General features: G+C 44.1%; 1 protein-coding gene across 1 annotated transcript; it reads right to left on the minus strand.

Moving 5' to 3' along the window:
- Positions 1-328: 328 nt before the first annotated feature.
- FAM83F (family with sequence similarity 83 member F) lies at positions 329-25,527 on the minus strand. Its single transcript, XM_050917395.1, has 5 exons — positions 25,084-25,527; positions 15,224-15,391; positions 10,648-10,769; positions 9,449-10,005; positions 329-4,434 (listed from the first exon to the last, which is right to left on the minus strand). Exons 1-5 carry the CDS (start codon positions 25,525-25,527, stop codon positions 4,370-4,372), a joined length of 1,356 nt encoding a protein of 451 aa, XP_050773352.1. The 3' UTR covers positions 329-4,369.
- Between the last annotated feature and the right edge of the window lie 396 nt (positions 25,528-25,923).

The raw sequence follows: 25,923 nt of genomic DNA on the forward strand, positions 1-25,923 counted from the left end.
TAGCTACCTGTACAACTTATGTACAAGAATACACTACAGTATAGTTTTATCAAATACTCACACAGCTGCTCTTTCTCCTGCCATGCAGAGTTTGGTGGATGTTGTGGGGTTTGTATAAAATGTGATCCAAGAAAGTAGCCATGACGGGGAGGGAAGTGGGGACAAAAAACAAACAAACTAAAAAAAAAACCCAGCTTTGATCAACTTATGCATAGAAAGGAAGTTATTGAAATTGTGAGAATAAATAAAGCAACACCAAAGAACACAAAATACCTGAATGTAACATGTTAGAAATTTGTTTATTTGACTCATAAAATGCATCTTTCATGATTCCTTGGCACATGTACACATTAAAGACACAAATATGTACAATAAATTACCACAATGTCAACCAAAGGACTCAGTCTCTCCCAGAAAAGAGAGAGAGCCCCAATTTTGTTACCCCATAGCAAAAGGCTGTGCATAAAGATAGGCTTCATGATGTGCCAGGAAGATCAGTGAACTCTGGCTCTGCTGGACCAAAGGGGAAGCAAGTTCCAGAGTTGAGGCACTCTCATTGGATTGACCGGGGTCAAGGAAATAGACTCCAAAAAGTGCTAGAGTTACTTTCTTGCAATCTTCTCAAGTAATCTTCTCAAAAAGGAAGGTTAGACACATGGTTCTAATTGGCAATATCAGCATCAAAAGATGGCTTGTCGAGCAAGAGCCCACCCTAGGTTCATTGAGAACTGCTGCCATCTTGCCCTCCCGTAACGAGGTGCTGACTATCTTTGCACATATCCCTACCCACCTCCCAACTATATTTTATCCACCAGAGGGGCAAGGGTCCATTTCACAAGTTGCAGGCCCTGAATTCCCCTAGCACCTTGAGAACCACATTAAATGTGGTTGGTCAGAATAAATCAGGATTATCTCACCCATGCACAGACCTATTGCTATGGGAACAACCAGACTTATCTGCAGTGTAGAAATAAGTAACCTGGCATGCTGAAACATTCAGCTTTGCATTTGAGAGAAGACAGCCCAGCAGATCCAGGCTGTCTGCATCCCAGAAATGTTCCACTGACATTGTTAAGGAATGGGTTCAGAAGATGCAGCATTAGAGTGCAAGACAGCAAGTTTAGTGGAAATTAAGAAATCTAATAAATATTATTAAAATCTAGTTTTGTATAATAAGGCTGAAGAGTCCTATCGGACTCCAGAGATAAGGCATAAAACTAATTCCTGAGGCTAATAAAAACTGGAAGAAAAACAGACCAAAAAATTGTACGTGGAAGCTGAGTGTGACAACAAAACAAAAATGGACAGTCAGACAAGATATGCAGGGAAAAATAAGTACAGTAAAACAAGATGATCAAGTTGATGTTAGCCAGTGAGATTAAAGAATATAAGGGTTTTTATATCAGGGGGAAAAGTAATACCAAAGAGAAATTCAATCCATTAATAACCAAGGCCGGAATGACATTAACAGCAGAAGAATGGCTGAGGTATTGATTTCCTTTTAAGTTTCTCTTAACGAGAAAAATAAGAAAAAGATGTGTGGATAGTAATGAAGACCTTTAAAATAGATGTATCTGGTTTTGATCAAAGACTATTTAAATCATCATGTTGTTAGGTGAATTAGCTAGTGTATTTATTAAACCACGTTTTAAAAAACAATACTTGGTCACAGAGAATAGGGAAGCACCAGAGGACTGAAATCAGACAACCGTCTGACCAATTAGAAAATGTATGAAAAGCAATCCTGGCCATGGTTAACTTAATTACTTTATCAGAGATTGAAGTTAAACAAATACAAGTAAAAAGAGAAAAATCTCCAAACAAAGAGGAAGATAATACAACCAAGACAAACTAAGTCACCTCAGTTTATAAAGAGCAAGCCATGTCAAATACTGAAATACTCACATATGTGAGTAGCCCTGCTTAATTCAGTGGCACTACTCATGTATGAAGTTATTCCTGTGTTCAAGTGATGGTGTAAACTGCTACCTGTGCTGTGTTACTGGGAAGGGGAAGTTTTATAAAGAGCTGCTGTTACATTAGAGTATCAGAGGGGTAGCCGTGTTAGTCTGGATCTGTAAAAGCAGCAAAGAGTCTTGTGGCACCTTATAGACTAACAGACGTTTTGGAGCATGAGCTTTTGTGGGTGAATACCCACTTCGTCGGATGCATGTTAGGTTAGAGTTGGTTGAACCAGTTGTAGGGGTACCATCTGTTCCCAGGCTGGCTATACTGACTGGCAATCACTTTGTCAACTCACATTGGGGTGAGCATACCTAATAGAATGCGGGAAAGATACCATGGCCAGCTTAAGGTCAAGTGAGGTTCTTGTGAGCATGTTCAGCAATAGAAGAAGTTCACTTGTCATTGATATTAAATATACTGCACATGTCTAGTGTAGCAGCTCATGCCCATTTGCTGTCCCTATAAATAAAAGTAGGGAGAGACAGAGAATTCCATTCATGTTCTTATACAAAACCCACTACCATGCTTTCTGAGAACCAGACCTGCTGATATGAAGAAATCTGCTAGAATAAGCAACTTCCAGGCAGGCCATCGGCCATGGACAGGACACAATTAGGGGTATGGAATGACTTCCATATGAGGAGAGATTAATAAGACTGGGACTTTTCAACTTGGAAAAGAGACAACTAAGGGGGGAATATGATTGAGATATATAAAATCATGACTGGTGTGGAGAAAGTAAATAAGGCAGTGTTATTTACTCCTTTTCATAACACAAGAACTAAGGGTCACCAAATGAAATTAATAGGCAGCAGGCTTAAAACAAACAAAAGGAAGTATTTCTTCACACAACACACAGTCAACCTGTGGAACTCCTTGCCAGAGGATGTTGTGAAGGCCAAGACCATAACAGGGTTCAAAAAGAACTAGATAAATTCCTGGAGGATAGGTCCATCAATGGCTATTAGCCAAGATGGGCAGGGATGGTGTCCCTAGCCTCGGTTTACCAAAAGCTGTGAATGAGCAACAGGGAATGGATCACTTGATTACCACCTGCTCTGTTCATTCCCTCTGGAGCACCTGGCATTGGCTACTCTCAGAAGACAGGATACTGGGCTAAATGGACAATTGGTCTGACCCAATATGGCCATTCTTATGTTCAATTGACCAGATTTTATCAGTTGCAGGAAACTCCCTCATCATACAATCACAGTGATCAAAGACCCAGCAGAATGGTCGGGATAGTTTATTTCTGGGTGGGTGTTCTTTGCTACAAATTCCAAGTACAACCGGAATGTGTGCTGAACTTTGTTCATTTTCATTAAAGAAACCATATTTCCTTTGCTGTGTTCAATAACGTGTTACTAAAAATATATTATTTGTATGTAGGTGGTTATTTACCATTATGATGTATTTTTCTTACAAATCACTGACCTGCAAAAATTCACTCAAACACATCAGTACAAAATGCTAGTCCAAAAACTGAATGAATCCAATGGGGGTGTGCACAATAACTGGTGTCTCCATATATTTATGGGATGGGGACCTCTATTTTTATGCATTTGGAAGGGGGAGGTTAACTAAAAATGGAAAGTAAGCCAGAAGTTTGAAACTTTCACCCATCTCTCCTTGTCTTTTCAGCCGCCAAGATGCGTTCCTTTACTTACTCACTTTCCATTAAGATCAAGATGGCATGGAATTAATGATTAAACTGATTTTATGATTCACCTCCTGTGGCCCTGTATAATCTTGCAGCACTCCTTGCTTATCCCAGGTCTGGGACCTCACACGCACCTCAGTCTTGGTCTGAAGCATTCCCTTATATTCCAAACCTTGTCTTCTCCTGAGGGGAAATTACCACCAAATCATTCATCTCAGTTGACATGAAGTGAAGAGCTAGCATACTAACCCCCTGGTCTCTTCCAGCCAAATCCACATTCTTCATCCACTGAATCTTCTAGCTGTCCCTGCTGATAACAGAAGTCTATAGAAATTCATGGAAAAGGAAAATCCACATGATCTGCAGATTTCACAGTTTTCTCCCAAATGATGCAATGCTGTCCTTTTGAGTCTGTAGCTAGATAGATTGAAATAGCTGCATTAAGAAGTGGAAAGCTCCCCTGCATTCATCTCAGTGCGGGTTTAGCTCCGAGTTCCAATTATCACAGTTAAATATTGACATTAACACTTTCACCGCTAATCCTTATGTAGGAACCACCCACATTTTTATGCTTTGTGCAACACTTGTGCTTTCATTGGAGGTGCAAGCTGCATCCCGGACATTACAATGGTTTGAAAGATCATTTGTGTGAGAACAAGTCTGCAGGTTTTAAATGGGTAAGAAGTCATACGTTCCATCAAATGCTCTTTTGGGGTCTTCAATTCTCCTGACATTCCTTCCAGATCAAGACATCACACAGGCTGACCGTTTGGTTTTATCCCCTGTGGAAGAGTTTGGGTTCATTTTACCTGTAATAAAAAGGTTAAAAAAAATAAAGAGTTTTATAAAAAACTTTCAGCACACAACTTTCAACTCTCCCTCATTATATTGCTTGTTTTTAGACTCATCTCACTTTCTAACTGTGAAATCAGGAGATACCTCAAAAAAGGCAGACTCCAGAATCAAACGGTGATAAAGTTTTATAATGACTAGAGAAATGAGCTCTATTTCCTGGTCTGTAAGCATGACAGCCTGAACTATGGACCCCTCAGCTCACAGAAGGCAAGAAAGGCCAGACCTGGTCACTGCTTGCTTGGGACACTTCCAAAGAGTTAGAGATGAAAAAAGGCTACTGGGTCAGCTTGTCCACCTGAGCAGTGCAGCCTTAGTCCCTACAATACGTTCTGCAGTGCTTTACTCACTCTAGTTTCAAATGTCCAGAGTGATGGGGCTTCCAAAACTTTTATTGAGACACAAATCTGGGGTGTAATAATCCCACAGTTAAGTGTGATTTCTAGCCTAAATAGTCACATTCTGAGTTTTATCCCATTACTCCTAATCATTCCTTAGTCACCACACTCAACAGTTTCCTTCTTTCCCACTCCTCCCTGATGTCTGTACCCTTTAATACTTGTAAAGTTATCCTATCTCCCTTAGGCAGCGGATAGCTACACTAGATGTATTTCATTCAACACAGAAAATGCTGGTGGGGGAGGCTGCTCAAGATCAGGGGTAACACTTTTATTAAAAATGGAGTCCTCAAGCAGTATATACTTGGACATCACCCTAGCAGAAATCCCAGTAAGTGGCAGCCAGGCTTCTGGTCAGGGCATTACCCCCAGTCTTCACTGATGAGGTCTCTACAACCCACACGCTTTTTATCTAACTCTGGCCGTATCTCATTCTGGTATAGTTTTCTGGAATGTAAACAGCCAGTAAGATTTTTCAAGCCCTGCCACAAAGCTTACTTCTGTGCCTTCTTTGCTGTCTTCTCCTACTATTGACTGAGCCTGAGCCACAGACTGCTAGCGGCCAGGACAGTTTCTCTCAGATAGTGATCAACACAAGCAATGGGAATCTGGTCTTTCTGTGTATTTGTATGATGTCATGTGTCTCTACAGTTAAATATAATTAATAGTGACTTTAAAGCAGTGGTTCTCAAACTTTTGTACTGGTGACCCCTTTCACAAAGCAAGCCACTGAATGCAACCCCCCTTATAAATTAAAAACACTTTTCTATATATTTAACACCATTATAAATGCTGGAGGCAAAGCAGGGTTTAGGATGGAGACTGACAGCTCGTGACCCCGCAATGTAATAACCTTGTGACCCCCCGAGGGGTCCCGACCCCCAGTTTGAGACCCCTGCTTTAGAGGATGTGTGCACAGGTAAGCCCAAAGGGTTAATACATGCTTGCATGAATTTTTAAAAAATACATGCATCTAATTCAAAATGTGAAGCTTTGGATAACTGCACCCAACTGCATTCAAAGCACCTCTGTTGTATTTCAACCTTCCCCTCCAGCTTCAAACATAGCACTGCAGCATTCTTCACTTAGGCCTACATTGAGCCAAGCTTGGAGTTTTAAAATGAAGCCAGTCTCAAAGTTATCTGAGTAGTAAGAAGTGCCTCACATTTTCTTGAAGCACGAATGCCACTCCACATCCATGCCAAGGAAGTTTTATTAAACCCTCAAGCAGCATGTTATTAACAAAGAAACCACATTATCTTATTAATGTAAACTCTGTTCTCCTCTTTCCCTTTGGTCCCCACTTATCAAGTGTTACCTTGGGACCTGAACCTTATTCTTGGAGTAGCCACATTGATTAGAGAAGATTGCAAGATCGAGCTCTTTGACTATAAGCATCTTGGGGCAGAGACTGTGATCCAAATTCTAAGGCAATGCTTAAGTTGTAGCCCTCCTCCACCCTTACATTCAGACTCCCTTAGATCCACTTGCACCCACTGTTGTGGTGTCAGGTCACCTACACTTTTGAACCAGCACCTCTTTAGTATTCGTATAAACCTAAATAAGAGACCCACATGTAGAAGTGAACCTAGCTATTTTGCTATCCACTCCCAGCCACCAAGCGCTCCCCGCCCCAAAAAGGCCAGACAATCATAGCAGAGGTAAAAAAAGCCCAGTGGCACAATGCTACTTGGATGTTTGTACCCAAGGTGACTGCCCTACTCATCCTCCCCGCCCCCAACTCAAAATGTAGGGCGCCCACATGATCACCAAGTTCACTGTTGACTTTAGATTTCTAAGATTTTTGCTGCATTTACTTTATAAATTGATACTGAGTATAAACTTGGAGTGAGTTTTCTTTTTACCATCTCATTATTCATATACTACCCCAAATTGTGGTAGGTGACTTACAGCAGTGGTTCTCAACTTCTCCAGACTACTACACCCCTTTCAGGAGTCAGATTCATCTTGTGCACCCTTAAGTTTCAATTCACTTACAAACCACTTGCTTACAAAATCAGACATAAGAATACAAAAGTGTCACAGCCACATTAGTACTGACAAATTGCTGACTCTCTCATGTTTACCATGTAATTATAAATGAATTAGAATATAAATCTTGTACTTACATTTCAGTGTATAGTATATAGAGCAGTATAAAAAAGTCATTGTCTGTATGAAATTTTAGTTTGCACTGACTCTGCTAGTGCTTTTTATGTAGCCTATTGTAAAACTTGGCAAATATCTAGATAAGTTGATGTACCCCTCTGGAAACCTCTGAGTACGCCTAGGGTACATGTGCCTGTGGTTGAGAACCACTGGCTTACAGTACTGATAGGAAGACCCAGCTCATGCCATAGAAAGGTAACAGCCTCATTTTGACATAACATGTGGGAGTGACAGTGTGGTGGGAGAACTATTTTACAACAGCTAAAGTCAGGGGTTAGAAATATGGGGTCTCTATCACTTTAAATTGCCTCTTTAGAGAGACAGGTGGGAAAACAGACTCAACAGTTCTCTAGTTTTGTCACTAGAGGGTACTGCAAGCCCTTAGGTCAACCCATCTGATTCCAGTAAGTCTACAGATTTCCTTCCTCCGTGGAAGGGGATCAGCAGAGTACCTAACATATACTAGCTGTCAGGGCCAGCTCCAGGCCCCAGCGCGCCAAGCCCGTGCTTGAGGCGGCACGCCGCAGGAGGCGCTCTGCCAGTTGCCGGAAGGGCGGCAGGCGCCTCCGGTGGACCTCCCGCAGGCGTGTCTGCGGAGGATCCGCTGGTCCCGCGGCTCCGGTGGACGCCTGCGGGAGGTCCACCGGAGCCGCGGGACCAGCGAGCGGCAGAGCGCCCCCCGCGGCGTGCCGCCGTATTTGGGGTGGCGAAATGGCTAGAGCTGGCCCTGCTAGCTGTGCAGAGAATATGCAGTTACTTGAGAAGGGGGAGGGGAGGGCTCACTCCCAACTTCCCAAATTCTAAGGGTGCCCTCCAAAATGAATCTATTGTGGTCCAAACTAAACTATTTGCATCTTGTTTCAATCTGTTTTAAGAAGCTTTGGGATTTAAATCTCTCTCTCGAGGCAGAAATATTTCTAAGAATCCAACTGATGGCTATTTTTTAACCTCATCTTTCTCCCCAATACTCTCCTCACTTTCTTGAGTCTCTTTCCATTTTTAAAAAATGGCAGTTTCAGGCTTATCAAATCTCCCCTCCTCCCCCATGCCAAATGTCCCATTTCACATTCTTTTGGGCATAGAATGATCCTTGGTTAATATGGATCAGGAAGAAATTACTTCCCCAAAAGCAGTGGTCCCCAAAGTGTAGAGCGCAACCCTAGGGGGGGCACAGAGGAATGTTCAGGGTGTGCAGCAGGGTCTGAGGCACCCCCCATAGTAGGTGGGGGGGGAGCACCCCCCAGCTCGACTACAGCCCTGCCCTTAGCCGCAGCCCCCAATCCGCGGCTCCAGCCCCGCTTCTGGCCCCGGCCCCAGCCCCAGCCCCAACCCTGGGGGAGGGAGGGTGGGCAGACTGGGTAACGGGGTGGGGGTGACCAAAAAAGTTTGGGGACCACTGCCCAAACGTAATTTATTCCCCTGCTATATGAGGTGTTCTGGTTTTGCAACTCTCTCCACAGCATCCAGCATGGGTCACTGCCAAAGAGGGAGACTAGCCTGGAAAGTCTATAGGTTTGTTTCAGTCTGCCAACATCTAAACCTTTCAGGAACCAGTGTGTGAAGGGGATTTGCCAGTTCTGAATTCACTTGAGTCACTAAAACTAACCTGGACAAAGCCACTGAAGGATATGTCGCAAGCACTGATCATGGCCATATTGCGATAACTCCCTAGGTTCTAATTCCATGATGATCTCCCCCATGTTTGATTGGGGGGGATGGAGAAGGAGTAGATTATGTGGGACTCCCTTACTCTGTATTCCCTCCCACAATGACCTTGTCATAGTAACTCTATATCCAGTCAAGTAAAGCTGAGTAGGTTAGGTGGTAGGAGACATCTAAAACCTGTCCGTTCAAGTGTGCGCTGCCAATAGGGTCCCTCAAGTACATCATAGTTCTTTGCTAGCACCAAGGAAGGCTGTGAATCACTAATGCTGCTTCCAGCTGGGAAGCAAAGTACCTGTGTACCTGTGCCTGGAACCTTTTCACATGGGGAGGTGGGGAATGAGAGAGAGATTCACCCTCCCCACCTCGAGACCATCAGAGAAAGTCACATGAGAAGTGTGAGTCTCACAAAATTTCCCTTTAAAAATGCCTGCAAGATGATTTTGTTTCATTGGCCTCAGTTGCTCTCCTTGTCATTTTAAGGCAGAGGAAAAGAAATGGTTGGAGCTGCCTTCACATGCCTGGACTGGGGGAGCCCAGGGGAATCATGGTGAAGGAAGTTTATCTGATGTGCCCGCACAACTCCGAATGCTGACAGGGCTGAAGCTGATCAGGTCCTCACCTGCCATCTTCACAATCTCAAACTCTTTTCTTGAGAGTCCCTCACTGGCAAAATAATTGGTCCTCATGACTGGGGGCTGTTTAGCTTTCCTGCTGAAAAACCCGCTGCCAAACCTCTTACCCTGCTTGGAGTTGGCTTCCCCGTTGGCAACAGAACTGCCAGCGTCCTCATCCTTCTTGGTGTCACGAATGGACTCCCTGGATTTGGACTTATGTTTCTGATCCCGATGGAAAAAGGAGAGCAATCTCTGGGGACTCCGGTTCACTCTCCCCAAGTTCTCAAGAGGTGGCAGAATTTCTGGTAGCACCTGCTCCACCGTGACCAAGTCATTCAGAAACTGATTCAGCCGCTTCTTTGACTCACTTTCCTCCTCATTCCTTTCCAGTTTCCCCTGTGACTCCTGCCTCTGGCGCGAAGCCCAGAACATATCACCAGGGGCAGGCCTTGTCACTAGACCATACTTGGGGTTGATCATCTTACGAGACACAGTGGAGGAGCGAAGCTCCGATATCCCAGCTCCTGAATGAAAAGGGCTAGCAATGTTCAGCTCCTTGTAGAGATTGACTTCCTCAGAGATGGCGTAGAGCTCACGAAACTCTATGTCAAACATCTCCACATTCTGCCCTGTCAACAACAGGAGGATGTTTCTGTCGATGTGGGATGAGCTCCAAGTGAAACTGGCAGAGAGAAGCCACTGTTAGATTTTTGCATGGAGATAGGGAGACCTGACACCTCTCCAACCCCCAAATGACCACCTCTGAACTCTCAGCATTCAGAAACACATGGCACTGCAACCATGTGACAAGTATCTGACTTGATACTTGAGTGGCATGGTATATATTTTTAAGTCTGTTCTTTATTGCACAGGTGGACATATCTGGTAGAAAAAACTGTGACCTTAAAGTACAGTTCCCCCATCTGGACAAGGACACTGGTAACCACACTTAGCCCGCTGTTGCTGAATTGACAGAAGGGCTCTCTATACTGCCCTGCTAACCTCTTCTAGATAGCAAACTGGCCACAGTGGATGCTGGGGAATTCCATTTGGCCTTTGGCTGGTGAGGAGGAGGAAATCTCTCATTCAGTGGAATGTTCTGTTGACACAGAGATACTCTATCCTCCAAAAGTCAGTTCTGTGTTCTCTATCGCACATCAGACTTCTACAAAGAGCTCAACTGACACAGCAGCCTATCTAGGAAATGGACTGGACAACTGTTAGGGAATAAAAAAAGAAGGAAGCTGCTCCCAACCTCCCCTAGGTAAAGCATGGAGTAGACCTTATACAAAGAACATGGGTATGTCCTGGGTGAGTGACCCACCTGTAGGACCCAGTGGCCACTTGTTCACCATCCACCATCAGGAACCGGGAGGCCAAGGTGCCTTTGATCTTACCTGATGGCATATAGAACCCAACTCCCGTCACAAAACGTACACGGATATTCTAACAGGAAGATGAAAAAACAAGTCACAACAAATCATGCATATAGAGAATCAGATAATCCCCCAGCTCCAGGCACCACCACCCCAGTCATCTCATCTCACTTCATCCCATGCTAAAGCTTATTTCATATTGGCCAACAGAACTCAGAAAGGTTGCAGAAGGGATAATCCAAGGCAGAATGTACTTCTGCTGTCTGTCCCAGCTGGTCACTTATTTTCTATACAGGTCACTCTCCTCCATCTATCTGTAGGACTGTCTAATAAGTTAAATGCCTCTCCCATTCACCTATTCGTCCCAGCTCTCAGAAGTCTGAAATGCAGGTGGGACAAAGCTTCCAAAATCTAAGGGAAGAAAATGATCCTCAGTCCACAATGCTGAGCTGCAGCCCAGGTTGGGGAGTGAATCAACAGTGGCATTTTTGCACTCTCTGAATCCTGGGTCCACCCCTAGTCTCCCATAAGCCACTGCCAGCTCAGACTAGCTAGAGCACCGTGCATTCTGGCCACATAAATTCCTAACCCCTGCATATTCCTATGCTGGGAGGATGGGGGAAGGGAGATCCACCTGGTGCTAAATTAAAGGGGCTGAAATGGAGACCTGAGTCAGGGTCTCAGGCACTGGTCTCACTTGTGTTGTCATAGTGAAAGTAGGGCTTGGTAAAGGGAGGGAAATTAAAAGTCTGGACAATTTTATTATCAGAGACAACAAGAGGAGAGAACATCCCAATTTTCTGGAACGTTCCAGTAGGAGAGATTCCCCTAGAGGTTTCCTAGTCTCCTCCTGCTACAGTAAGAGAACTCCTCCCTTTACCGGTGGGTTGGGAAGGATTCCGAAGCATCTCAGATATCTAACTGGCCACTGCAAAGAGATCAGAGGGCATGACAGACCACAGAATCCTCTTTTATAGATTTGATGGTATAAGGGTCAGTTATACTTAAGTCCTAAGTAGACTAGAAAAATGCTGACTTAAGGCTATATGCCTTTCGGTGTCAGATGTCTGTCTGCACATAACATACAAGAACAGAGATTTGAGTGCACAAACAAGTGCTCTGCTAATTAGACCTATGTCATATGTTTAATGAACCACATGGCCTTAGCTGTACCAGGCTGGATTTCCAGCCATAAGTGAACTTACTGTGATCAATGGAATCCAGAATTCTTTTAAAATCCTAATTTTCTGAATATAATATGTAATTTTTAATCTGTTCATCATATCTGTTGTATTTGTTCAATAGAAATGCTGCAGTGTCAGTACAAATTCTGACTAATAATAAATTATAATACTTGCAATCATATACTACTTGGTATGTTTGAAGTGCTGTGCAGACATTAGCTAATTACCATCACAATACCCCTATAAGTATTACTACTCTGTGTCACGGATGGGTAACCTGAAAAAGTCAAAGTGACTTGCTTAAGGCCTCATAGTGAGTCATGTGTGTGGGATGTTGAATGCAGGTCAGGGAGAGCGCACCAGAAGCAGGGTGTCCTGTTTGGTGTTTATTATAACATTTTTATCCATCTGGTTTTCCACTGAAGAGCTTTTTCTATTTAACCAACCTGGATTTTGCTGTATGCCAGTCAATAGCCCATGAGCTGAAAACAGAATGACCTCATTTTTTTCAAATCAGTCAAAAAAAGGTACCAGAGGTTATGTGACTTCTTTACCAGGAAGCAATCTGTCTACTGAGAGCAGTCTGTGTGAGCACAAAACCAGACGTGCTGCAACAGTATTTAGAAAGTGGAGGTTTCACTGGATTTGCACATTGCATTTCCTGCTTTTGGTAAAAAGAAGTCAAATTTGATCTTCTTTTAATTACTATGATCTAAAAATGACTCTTTATATGGGCACAGAGGGAGCAGAATGATACAACAAAATAATCACCCAAATACCCTTTAACAGTGCAGAGACAAAGATGTATTGATACAGCTTCATGTGCAGAAAACACAAAAAGCATGCGATTTAGTGAATATACCACATCAACTACCTCCAAAAACTTATATTTCTGTAATGTCTATTACCCTGAAAGATCTCAGAGTATTTAAAGATTGATAAATAAACTATACAGAGGGAACAGAATCCCTCCACTGAAATGCACTCACCTCTAGGATGGAATACTACCGTGCTATTAAATAGCTTAAGGGTATGTCTACATTTGAGCTGGGAGGTGTGATTCCCAGCTTGTGCAGATGTATTCATGCTAGCTCTGATCAAGCTGGCACTTAAACATAGCAGTGTGTCTGCAGCAACCTAGGTGACTTCTCAAGTTAGCTGCCCCAAGTACAATCTCACCCAACTCCCTGGGTAGGTACTTAGGCGACTAGCCTGAGCTGCTGTGGATACTTTGCTATTTTTAGGTGCTAACCCCTAAGCTAGGAATCACACCTCCCAGTTCAAATGTAGATGTACCCTAAGAGAAAGAATATGATATCCAGTTGAAGCAGAGTGCAATTACCTAAATTAAAATATGGCCAGAACAGTTCTTAAGGGTTTAAAAAAAAATCAGAGTGCTATGGGATCATTTAATGATTGCAACTAATCAACATCTTGGTGTTACAGGTCACTTGGAAGATGGCACTTGCAGCAGCAGACCACCCCGTATTACCATGCCAGGACCTTAATTCAATGTGAACTAGGGTGACAAGATGTCCAGATTTTATAGGGACAGTCCCAATTTTTTTGTTTTTTTTCTTATATAGGCTCCTGTTAACCCCCACCCTCTGTCCTGATTTTTCACATTTGCTGTCTGGTCACCCTAATGTGAACACAGGGGAAAGTGCCAGCTATTCAGTCATTAGCACTTATTGCAGAAAGCTGGTGTTCCTTGAAGGTCTCCCATTCAAGTACTGATCAAACTTAATCCTGCTTAACCTGTAAGATCTGAGGGAAACCCATCAAAAGGTGATATGGCTCCCTGCTATTTAGCTGGGTGAAAGTAAAAACTACTGTCGCTGAGAAGGAGATCAACAGAGGTCTGACTTCATTGCAAGGCAGACAGTGAAGCCCACTCAGGGGGAATAAGGCTGAACTCAAGTATTGAAGTCTCCCCCAGTGGCAGCAGAAAGCTAAGTATAAAAGGAGAGTGTAGCTGTTAAACATTTTTTGAAAAAAGAAAGCAGAGGACAAGTCCAGACCTCGGCTAGAAGCAGCCCTCCAGTTTGTATCCATTTAGAAACCTCTGGTTGCAGAAGCCTTGTTTTTATCCACCACACTCAGGCTTCAGGAAATCATATTCTTTTTATCTGAATTCGCTTTGCAATTACTTCAACCACAGGAGACCTAGTTTTCACCCTGAGCAATGACCAATGCTTTCCTGCTAGGAATCAAAGCAGGCGGGTCATGGCCTCTCAGCAGGTTATGGTATGTACATGGAAGGGACCTTTCTGTCTCTCTCTCTCTTTAATGTGAAAAATTTCCTACTGCTTACACACTAATCCTCAGCAGGGAGACTAGACCCAGACCCTTATTCCAGTTCTGTGACAGCGGTACATGAACATACTCTAACTGACACCATCCTAGTGCATATAGGCCTGAGCAGTGGTGTACAAATATTAGTGACCTCTACCCACAAACCCTAGAGGCAAGCTCTGTAGGCACTCACATTAGAAAGCCTCCAGGGTACCTCACATGCAATGCCTTCACCCAGGAAAAACACTCACTCACACATTGGGGTCACAAAATTAGCAGGGAGCTTTAGTCCCAGTCTGGCTGAGATAATAGAAGTGAGTTCAGTAAAGTGACGAGACAGAATTAGATAACAGTCAGAAAAACAAAATTGACACACTCAAATAATAGTCAGAGAATGACTGAGACCTTTCAGTTCTAGATCAGCTGGAATCCCTGCTCCAGAGGCACATGATTCTCCATGACAAAGTTCTCTCCAACCAGGGATGCTTAGGTCAGTCAGGCACAAACCCTCCTCAGGCCCCTTCCTACTCAGAGCTCCCCCTCTAAGATCATTCCTGTCTTCTCTTGCTCCACTCAACACCAGAAAACCATTTTCTTACTCTCCTGCTTTCCAGTATGGCCCCAGTTCCCAGTTCCCCTCTGCCAATCAGAGCACACTGCAGCTAGAAGGGACTCAGTTGTCAATACAAAAAGCCTCTAATCCACCTCAGAACTGCAGCAGCTCAGCCTCCTGCTAGAGACACAAAGGCCCTTTTAAGCTCTGGCCTGATCTATACTGAAAAGTTAAATCGACCAGGCTACATCATTCAGAGCTGTGAAAAATTTTACACCCTTAACACCATAGTTAGGTTGGTCTAATCTCCAGTGTAAACATGGCTAAGTCAAAGGAAGACTTCTTCAGTCAACACAGCTACTGTTTCTTGAAAAAATGAACTATATTGACAAAACAATCCCCTTCTGTCGATGTAGGAAGTGTCTACACCTGGGCATTACAGCGGAACATCTGTAGCGTAGACATGGCCTCCATTGTATTACAGTATCTTACCTGGATCTGGAAGCTACTGAGATTCATACACTTGCACATCTCCAGGAAGAACTTCACACCCTCCTCATCCAGGATTATATAGACTGGGATCCGGCGCTTGTATGCTGCATCCACAATATCCTGGAAGATGTCCCGGTCTGTAAACAGATCCATTACCACTGCAATGATCTGGAAGCAAGGATCGGGCAGAAAGAGAGGCAAGTAAAATACAGTATTAGATATAGGGGTGAGATGGGGACATGCAAACACACTAATATAAAACAAAAAGGTATGGGTGCAAGGCCAGCTGAGTAGAGAGTATACTCAAGGCAGACTAAAGTGTGAGAGAAATACATGCCTGAACACAATTCAGTAATCTCATTATTTCATGGCATGGCTCCCAGTGCCCACACATGTACATGGAATGAGTTTGTTAGTTCTTGTTGGGAGCTCTTTTGTCATTTTCAGGGAATGCTGCATATTAATCAGAGGCCTGAAGAACAACACAGCCAGCTGCCCAGTGTTCACCACCGCTGAGAGACCTCTCCACCATATTTGTCTCACAGTGATTTACTTATATGTGAACAGACCCTGGAAATCCCAGGTTCATCTGCCCAGCACAAGGGGCCAGAGAAATTGTGGGCAGAGGAGAAGAATACTAAGGGTGTGGGAAGAAGGGGGACTTTATTCTTCTGTTCCACAGATTCCCCTGAGAACGCTCCTACCTGGGCTGGGTTCACAAGGAACGCATCTCTATATCTGACCTATGAGGTTCAAACACACCTGCTCATATAACAACAGAGACAGTTTGGCATTCAGTTCTGCGTTTGTTGGTGCTACAAGTATCCTCCCCACCCCCTTTCACTTTAAATGCCCAACAGGATACATTTTTCAAAACACAGACTCTATAAAAAACAATGGAAAAAGCTGCATTAACATGCTATTAAACTCACAAAAGTCTGAACAGTCAGCGGTTACAGGTAATTACAAAGCAAGAAGATCGTTGGCACCCTTTACAATATAGCAAGGTGATCTCAAAGGGCTTTTCTCTGTGGTCCACACCCCACTCTATTCTCCCTTTATAAAACACTAGAAATATCACGTCCCAACTTGCCTCTTCTTCCTGAAAGACTTTACCCAGCCTTTGGAAGACTGTGAATGAATCATCACAGGCAGCTTCTGCTTTCCTAGTCTCATTCATTTACGATGGACATGTAAACTTGGGCAGTCAGAGGCCCCCTGCCTACACTAGGCTGGGTACAGAGTTGTCTATATAAAGTTTAAATTCCATGGGCGCTATTCACAATGGTCAGCTGCATTGTGTTAAATAGAGGTAGCATGAAATTATTTTAAACTCTTTTTAAAATCAATCAGGCAGTATGGGTCCCAGCTCAGTGCAGAGAAGAGCCCCTTTCCTTCAGCTGAAGGTTGGAAGAGGTCCAACTCAGGTTTCAAGGGGTAGTAACTACAGCAGGGTAAATAATCCTAACTAGAGAGGCAAACTGAATCTGGGAAAGAGATTGCCCTTGTATGCTCCAAACCATGCCACAGCATAAGAACATAAGAATGGCCATACTGGGCAGACCAAAGGTCCATCCAGCCCAGTATCCCATCTACCAACAGTGGCCAATGCCAGGTGCCCCAGAGGGAGTGAACCTAATAGGTAATGATCAAGTGATCTCTCTCCTGCCATCCATCTCCACCCTCTGACAAACAGAAGCTAGGGACACCATTCCTTACCTATCCTGGCTAATAGACATTTATGAACTTAACCTCCATGAATTTATCTAGTTCTCTTTTAAACCCTGTTATAGTCCTAGCCTTAACAACCCCTGTCATAAACAGATAGCTAAGGGTTAATGTCTCTTTCATCTGGAAAGAAGTAACCTGAAACACCTGACCAGAGGACCAATCAGGAAACCAGACTTTTTCAGGTCTGGGTGGAGGGAAGTTTGTGTCTGAGTTCTTTGTCTTGTGCCTGTGTCTCTCTCGGCTATGGGAGGATTTCTGTCTCTTGCTTTCTAATCTTCTGTTTCCCAGTTGTAAGTACAAAAGATCAGATAGTGATTTATATGTTTTTTTTTGTATTTTACATGTGTGTAGTTGCTAGAGTGCTTTAAATTGTATTCTTTTTGAATAAGGCTGTTTATTCATATTTCTTTTAAGCAATTGACCCTGTATTTGTCACCTTAATACAGAGAGACCATTTTTATGTATTTTTCTTTCCTTCTATATAAAGCTTTCTTTTTAAGACCTGTTGGAGCTTTTCTTTAGTGGGGAACTCCAGGGAATTGAGTCTGTGCTCACCAGGGAATTGGTGGGAGGAAGAAGTCAGGGGGAAATCTGTGTGTGTGTTAGATTTACTAGCCTGACTTTGCATTCCCTCTGGGTGAGGGGGGGAAGAAAGATTAGCTCTCGGTACTTCTGTTTTCCAAGGCTGGAAATGGGGAGGGTGGAATCCCTCTGTTTAGATTCACAGAGCTTGCTTCTGTGTCTCTCTCCAGGAACACCTGGAGGGGGGAAGGGAAAAGGTTTATTTCCCTTTGTTGTGAGACTCAAGGGATTTGGGTCTTGGGGTCCCCAGGAAAGGTTTGGGGGGACCAGAGTGCCCCAAAACACTCTAATTTTTTGGGTGGTGGCAGCTTTACCAGGTCCAAGCTGGTAACTAAGCTTGGAGGTTTTCATGCTAACCCTCATATTTTGGACACTAAGGTCTAAATCTGGGACTAGGTTATGACACCCCCTCAGGCAAGGAGTTCCACAGGTTGACTGTGCTCTGTGTGAAGAACTTCCTTTATTTGTTTTAACCCTGCTGCCCATTAATTTCATTTGGTGGCCCCTAGTTCCTATATTATAGGAACAAGTAAATAACTTTTCCTTATTCACTTTCTCCACACCAGTCATGATTTTATATACCTCTATCATATCCCCCCTTAGTCTCCTCTTCTCCAAGCTGAAAAGTTCTAGCCTCTTTAATCTCTCTGCATATGGGACCCGTTCCAAACCCCTAATCATTTTAGTTGCCCTTTTCTGAACTGTTTCTAATCCCAGTATATCCTTTTTGAGATGGGGAGACCACATCTGTACTCAGTATTCAAGATGTGGGCGTACCATGGATTTATATAAGGGAAATAAGATATTATCTGTCTTATTTTCTATCCCTTTTTTAATGATTCCTAACATCCTGTTTGCTTTTTTGACTGCCGCTGCACACTGCATGGACATCTTCAGAGAACTAGCCATGATAACTCCAAGATCTCTTTTCTGATTAGTTGTAACTAAATTAGCTTCCATCATATTGTATGTATAGTTGGGGTTATTTTTTCCAATGTGCATTTCTTTACATTTATCCACATTAAATTTAATATGCCAATTTTTTTAAGTGACCATCACTTATTTGCACTGTAGTGTCCAGGAAGTAGCTCTCTTGAGTGGACTGGTCCAGGCTGAGGTTGATGGTGTGGGAATTTTACCCTGTAGGTTTCAGATGTAATCTGGAACTGTTTCAAAAAACAGTTCTTTAAATTTACCATAGTCTGAAGCATCAGCAATAGGCATCTTATTGAATATGTCCAGAGCTCTCCCAGTGAATTTTGAAACCAAAGTAATCATTTTTTGATCCTCAGGAATCACATGGAGAGTGCACAGTCTCTCAAAGGTGATGAAATATTCAGCAATATGACTGGATTCATCATATTGTAAACATAACTATTTCCATTTATGGATTTTTGAGGAAGTGGAGCCAGCTGTTGAAGGGTTTTGTCTCTTCCACTCCATTACAGCCAGTTCATGCCTCTGGGCCACAATGTCTTTGTCTTTTAACTCCAGGGCTTGCTGCCTTTGCCTTTCCTTCTCCTCCTAAGCTTGCTGCCTCTTCTTGAGTAGCTTGCTGGGCTAACCTCTGGGCTTCCATGGCTCTTTTGTGAGCAGCTTTTTCCAAGGAAAATTGTGCATCAATTTCCATTTTTCTTAATTCCATTTGTCTTTTATGTTTATTTTCATTCTCAGCAGTCTGCATCCTGTGCAGTTCTAGCTTCTTCTGAACCTCACTCTCACTCCTTTTGCTGATTTTCCTGCCTCTATTTCCCTTACCCGAAATAAGCAAACAGAACAGTAACTACTTTGTTTGTTCTCCAGCCACCACACTTAAAATTCACTTAAAATCACTACCAGCATCTCAAAGCAATCAGCTGTGCACAGATGCTGCTCGATTACACCACTGTGCCAGGTCTGGTCACAGAGACCCCCTTGGGACTGTCATCTGATGTGCTGATGTTACCTCTGAGCCCGTTTTCTCTTCCAGCTTGGAACTCCGGAACTCCAAAACCCTGTCGTGTTGAGCCAGACATGCTAGCCTGCTGCCACACAGACCCAGAGTCTAGACCACACCCCCAAAGCTGCAGGCTTTAAATGGAAACAGTTTAGCAGGTTACCTCCAGCACCCAGACCCCCAGCTCCCAATGGGATGCAAATCCCAAATAAATCTGTTTTACTCTGTATAAAGCTTATACAGGGTAAACTCATAAATTGTTCGCCCTCTATAACACTGATAGAGAAACATGCACAGGTGTTTACTCTCCCAGGTATTATTAACTTACTCTGGGTTTACTAACAAACAAAAGTGATTCTATTAAGTACGAAAACTATGATTTAAGTGGTTTCAAGTAATAAAAGACAGAACAAAAGAAGTTATCAAGCAAAATAAAACAAAACACACAAGTCTAAGCCCAATACATTAAGAAACTGATTACAGGTAATATCTCACCCTCAGAGATGTTCCAATAAGCTTCTTTCACAGACTAGACACCTTCCTAGTCTGGGCCCAATCCTTTCCCCAGTGCAGTCCTTGTTAGTTCCAGCAGACATCTTAGGTGGTAGACTGGGGATTTATCATGGCTGGGCTTCCCCTTGTCCTGCTCCACCCCCTTTTGTAGCTTTGGCACAAGGCGGGAATCCTTTGTCTCTCTCTGGGTCCCCACCCCTCCTTCTAAATGGAAAATCACCAAGTTTAAGTTGGATTCCAGTATCAGGTGACATGTTCACATGTCCCGTGAGACTTCAGCCTCCATTCTTTCAGGGCTGGCCAACATGTACCCAGGAAGGTTTGTGAGTAAACAGAGCCATTTACAGGTTATTGATTCTGAAGCACCCTTAATGGCTTCCACTTAATATGTTTACATCAGTAATACAAGTTTATATCTTATTTGCCTAACTCCAGACTTAGAAATAATACATGCAAACAAACAGAATGAACACACTCAGTAGATCATAAGCTTTGTAATGATACCTTACAAGCCACCTTTTGCATAAAGCATATTCCAGTTACATCATATTTACACTCAAAAGCATATTTACATAAAATACATGGAGTGCAAAGTCACAGTGACCATCACCTATTAGCACTGTAGTGTCCAGGAAATGGATCTCCTGTGTGGACTGGTCCAGGCTGAGGTTGATGGTGGGGTGGAAATAGCTGATATCCAGGTGGAATTCTTCAAGGGCCTCCTTTCTGTGGGTCCATATGATGAAGACGTCATCAATGTAGTGCAAGTAAAGGAGGGGTGCTAGGGGATGAGAGCCGTGTAGACTAGACCAGCGGTTCTTACAAAAAATGTTTTGGTGGCCTCAGAGTGCAACCACCAACTTTTGCTGGTGACTGCACTGACACTTTTTCCTAAAATACTTAATTAACTTTTGGAAAAACAAATACATATGCACATACACACATCCAAATCATTGTAATTCATTTATATAGGTTGTTGTGTTTTTTTTCCCCAGACTCAATAATTAAAATAATGCTGTGGTAAAATAAGGCTGTGAAAAATGGTCTTAAACATACAAGCATCTCTTTTCAGTCTCCCAGCTAGCTAGTAAGTCTGCTGTGAAAAGTGATACTTGCATGTTTGTTAAGATCACTTTTCTCAGCAAGCTCTAGGCCAAATTAAGCCCGGAAGGTGGATTGAGGGTTCAAAGGCAGTGTTCCCTCTAATTTTTACCACCCATGTGTGGAATGAATTTTGTTATGTGCACCAATATGAAGGTGATGTGTTCATATGGTGGGGATGGGGCTAAAGGGTTCGGAGTGTGCAAGGGGGCTCAGGGCTGGGGTGCAAGGGTCTGAGGGCTCTGGCTGGGGGTGCAGGTTTTAGGGTGGGGCCAAGGATAAGGGGTTTGGGAAGCCCAATCAACCTAGGGCTGAAGCCTGAGTCCTTGAGCCTCGCCCGTCCCCCAAGGTGGGTCAAGAACTCACCTTGCTTCTGCAGCATTGTGCCCCACCTGTCTCCAGAGGTGCTGCAGGGCAGCGCATGTACGAGCAACAGGGAGGGAGGGGAAGAGACTGATATTCCCCCCCTCATCCCCCAATCAATGCCCAGGAGGCTGTCATGGCCGCGCTTGAGAAACACTGGACTAGACCCTAATGACTACTTCTATGCAGAAAAGCTGGGCCCATGTTCCAGCTTGGTTCTCTGACTTCTCAGCAGAAATGGAGTGTTGCAGGTACAAGCCTGTAGCCAGGAGGCAAGCACACTATGCTGCCACACACACTCCTTGTTTGGGTAGCTCATTCCCCTAAGGCCTGGGAGTGCTGCTGAGTCCAAACACCATTTGTTAACAGTACAACTGTCAATTAATCGCAGTTAACTCATGCGATTAACTCAAAAAAACTAATCGTGATTAAAAAATGAATCACAATTAATCACTATTTTAATTGCTCTCTTAAACAGTAGAATACCAATTGAAATTTATTAAATATTTTGGATGTTTTTCTACATTTTCAAACATATTGATTTCAATTATAACAGAATATAAGGTGTAGAGTGCTCACTTTATATATTTTTTATTAAATATTTGCATTGTAAAAATGATAATCAGAAGAAATAGTATTTTGCAATTCACCTCCTGGAAGTACTGTAGTGCAATCTCTTTCTTGTGAAAGTGAAACTTATAAATGTAGATTTATTTTTTGTTACATAACTGCACTCAAAAACAAACCAATGTAAACTTTAGAGCCTACAATTCCACTCAGTTCTACTTGTTCAGCCAATTGCTAAGACAAACAAGTTTGTTTACATTTACAGGAGATAATGCTACCTGCTTCTTATTTACAACAAAGTGAGAAGAGGCATTCGCATGGCACTTTTTTAACCAGCATTGCAAGGTATTTACGTGCCAGATATGCTAAACATTCGTATGCCTCTTCACGCTTCGCCACCATTCCAGAAGACAGGCTTCCATGTTGATGATGCTCATTAAACAAATAATGCATTAATTAAATTAGTGACTGAACTCTTTGGGGGAGAATTGTATGTCTCTGGCTCTGTGTTTTACCTGCATTCTGCCATATATTTCATATTATGGCTGGTGTTGAAGATGTTTTGGAGGTTTCCTTTGAGGACAAGGACTGAGGGGTTAGATATGGAGAGATCGTTTTGTGAAAAGTGTTCACCCATGGGTAACTGGTATTTTAATCTTTTGTCATTCTTCTGTTCAAGTTCATCTGAGAGTATAGTGATTATCTGGTTTCATCCACATAGTTGTTTTGGGGGCATTTAGTGCACTGCATGAGGTATGCCACTTATGATAGACACACGTAGGACCCACGGATCTTGAAAGGTGTGATGTGGAGGTACTGGTCATTGTAGTGGTGGAGATATAATAGATGCAAAACTTGCAGATGTTCTGGCAAGGTATGGTGGTGCTTTGAGCTCATGGGTCCTGGTCTATGGTGAGCTTGCTTCTGAGAAGGTTGGTGAGTTGTTAGAAGGCCAGAAAAGGAGGGGGAAGGTGCTTGGGAAACATTTCTTTCAGGATGTGGTCCCCATTGAGTATGGATTGTAATTGTTTAATGATACCCTATATGGGTTCCAGTATGGGGTGGAAGGTGACAAATAGGGGACAGAGGGTTTTTTTCCCCCGTATTGAAGCAGGTTCTCTTGGAGTATCTAAGCAAGCTGTTCCACCATGTATTTAGCTGTGACACTCTGAGTACCTTTCCCAGACCTGAAGAGGAGCTCTGTGTAGCTCGAAAGCTTGTCTCTCTCACCAACAGAAAGTGGTCCAATAAAAAGTATTATTTCACCTGCTCTGTCTCTAATATCTATTATCCATGACCAATATGGCTACAACAATGCTCTCTAGATCAGCTCACATGAGCATAACAGGCAGGTTTATCTAAATAGGATCAGTAAATGTTCAGTGAGTATTTAACATGCAATCACGTTCGCACTGAGAGTGGCACAGGTTTTTTCAGTTTGTCCAAGTCAGCAAAACCAACCAACCCCAACAACTTTTGGCCTTCAGGCACAGATGCTGAAACAGCCCAATTCCTCACCACCCTGCCCTTTGTCTAGACATTTACACCAGTGCAAACTGGATGCAGAATAGATGTAAAATGCTACTAACTCAGAGTAAAAACATTTCACAGCCACTTTGCATTAGTGTGTGACTACATAAGGGGCAGGTGAATAATTAATCAGGCCTTCATTATTCAGAGTGAGTGAAAGGGGTCAGAGGAGAAGGAGAATATGTAGTTTGAAGAGGGAATCATTTCAGAAAACTGCTTCCTATCCTATTCCACCTAGCAGATTCAGAGTGAAAATCTTTGTGAGAGATGTATATGGGGAGACACAAATGGCTTCCATTACCCACAGAAAGCAGCAGGAAGGGGAGGGATCAAGTAGCCCCCCCATTTGCCACCTTTGAAAGTGCCAAGACCAATGGAAACCTGTGCAAGAAAAGAAGCCATTTTAAGTGCAATCTCTTTCCTGGAAGCCTCAGCTCAGCTGACATGAGAAATACTCTTGATACATCCGTGTTCCATGCAAACTTTTGGAATCTTCCTATTGGTTTGTCTTCTTGGCAGAGAAGTACGTCATTAACAACAGATCTCTGCCCCCAAAAGATAAATACAGCTATGTATTGGCTCAAATCCAACTGTTTAGCAATCAAGACTGGATTAAGAGAGCATTCAACCTCTAAACTATAGATTTAGAAATCCATCAACAAACAAATCTATCTAAATTTACAGAGTTTAAATAGTTTTATCTATATATGAGAGAGAGACGATTGAAACAGACTCAAAATATGTGATTGTCTGAGCCACTGACTCAAACTGACAGTACAAAATGGGCAGCTGATATAAAACCCCATTAACAATAGGGTATCCAGTCCTGGATATAGATTCTTGATGGAGTCACTCTGGCAAAACTTATATTTTGATTAACAGTAAAGTGACTGAATATCATGAGATGCTGCATAGGACATTAGTAGGTTATAGATCCTGGGGGCCCATAGTTAACTGTCTCCTATTTGCCTTGTACTGTGTCAAGTATCAGGGGGTAGCTGTGTTAGTCTGTAGCCACAAAAACAACAAGGTGTCTGGTGGCACCTTAAAGGCTAACAGATATATTTGGGCATAAGCTTTGTGGTTAAAAAATCTCACTTCTTCAGATGCATTAGTCTTTAAGGTGCCACCAGACTCCTTGTTGGTTTTGTGTCCGCTTTGATGCAGCAAGGAAAGAAAATCAATTTATTGTTGGGGTGGTGATAGTGGATTGTTTTCCCCTCTGCTTTTTCCATCCCTCAAGTTAAAGCTCCTTCCCAGAATCCTTTCCAGTGAGGGTCTGTCTGCCTATGGGACAGCGCCTGTCCCTGCAGTATTCACGCTCTTCACAGGAGGTTGAAGAAAATTGGCTCAGTGGATGGCGAAGTTCAGTGCTGCTGCTGCGCTCTGAGAAGAGGAACTCAATGGAAACAAGCCACTGAGCAGATCCGCTTCCGCAGGAGACGGAGCACCAGGAGGCGGTGCGAGCCGCAGCGGGAAGGACCCACGCCCAGTGCTTCAGGGTGATGAAGGGAGCGGGGGGAGGGAACACACCTACCCTATGTGCCTGCTGGATCATCTCCCGAATGACCTGTCTGAGGTGCGGCGCGTTCTCCTCCTTCCTGGGGTGGGTGAAGAGACTCACCCGGCTGATGCCCCGGTAAAAGTTCCTGTCCGTCCAGCCCAAGTCCAGCGGCGGCACCTCCGTGTCGGAGCACTCCGGCCAGTAGGCCAGCGAGACGCCTCCGTCGCCGGCGCCGCCGCCCTCCAGGTGCGCATCGTAGCGGCGCCAGGCGTCCGGCAGGGCTCGCAGCTCGCGGCTGGAGAGGAAGTCCCGCAGCTGCCCGTCCTGCAGCCGCTCCCGGTAGCCCGGCTCGCCCTTGGCGACCAGCGCCTGCAGCGCCCGGCGCTGCTCCTCGCTGTAGTAGAACCTGGCCTGGGCCGCGGTCACCTTCTCGTTCACGTGCGTGTCGTCCAGGCAGATCAGCTGCGAGTCCGCCATGCTCGCCGCTCACCTGCTGCCGCCCGGGCCGGGAGACGGGGCGGGGCCGCCTCACCTGGCAGCGGCCGGCGCCCGCCCAGCTAGTGGAGGGGTGGCTGGGGGCGGGCTTGCCCCGGCGCCGCGCAGCTACCCGGTTCTGGTGCAACCCCTGCTCCGGGGTGGGCTGGCCAGCCCCTACCAAAGCGCGGGGCACCACTCAGCCTGCACGCAGGGGCGCCCCTGGAGCTGGGGGCCAGGGCAGTGCTTTGTGACTGGCCCGCAAAGCCCCCCTGGAAGCCACATGTCTTTAGATAAGGGCATGGACTAACTGGCCACCCCTTGGCTCGAGTCACTGTCCAGTGGGACCTCACCCATTGGGCACCCACCACTGGGGCTCCTCAGCCACTCTGTGCTGAT

This window comes from Gopherus flavomarginatus, chromosome 1 (assembly GCF_025201925.1).
Source record: "Gopherus flavomarginatus isolate rGopFla2 chromosome 1, rGopFla2.mat.asm, whole genome shotgun sequence".
Taxonomy (NCBI): domain Eukaryota; kingdom Metazoa; phylum Chordata; order Testudines; family Testudinidae; genus Gopherus; species Gopherus flavomarginatus.

What these genes read in the sequence shown, in the direction of transcription:
- FAM83F (XM_050917395.1), bottom strand. Translation starts at nt 25,527, where the DNA reads ATGGCGGACTCGCAGCTGATCTGCCTGGACGACACGCACGTGAACGAG. An exon ending in TGATCCAGCAGGCACATAGG is followed by an intron (nt 15,392 to 25,083) that starts GTAGGTGTGTTC and finishes CCTTGCTTCCAG; the next exon opens with ATCATTGCAGTGGTAATGGA. An exon ending in GGAAGCCAACTCCAAGCAGG is followed by an intron (nt 4,435 to 9,448) that starts GTAAGAGGTTTG and finishes TTTTTATTACAG; the next exon opens with GTAAAATGAACCCAAACTCT.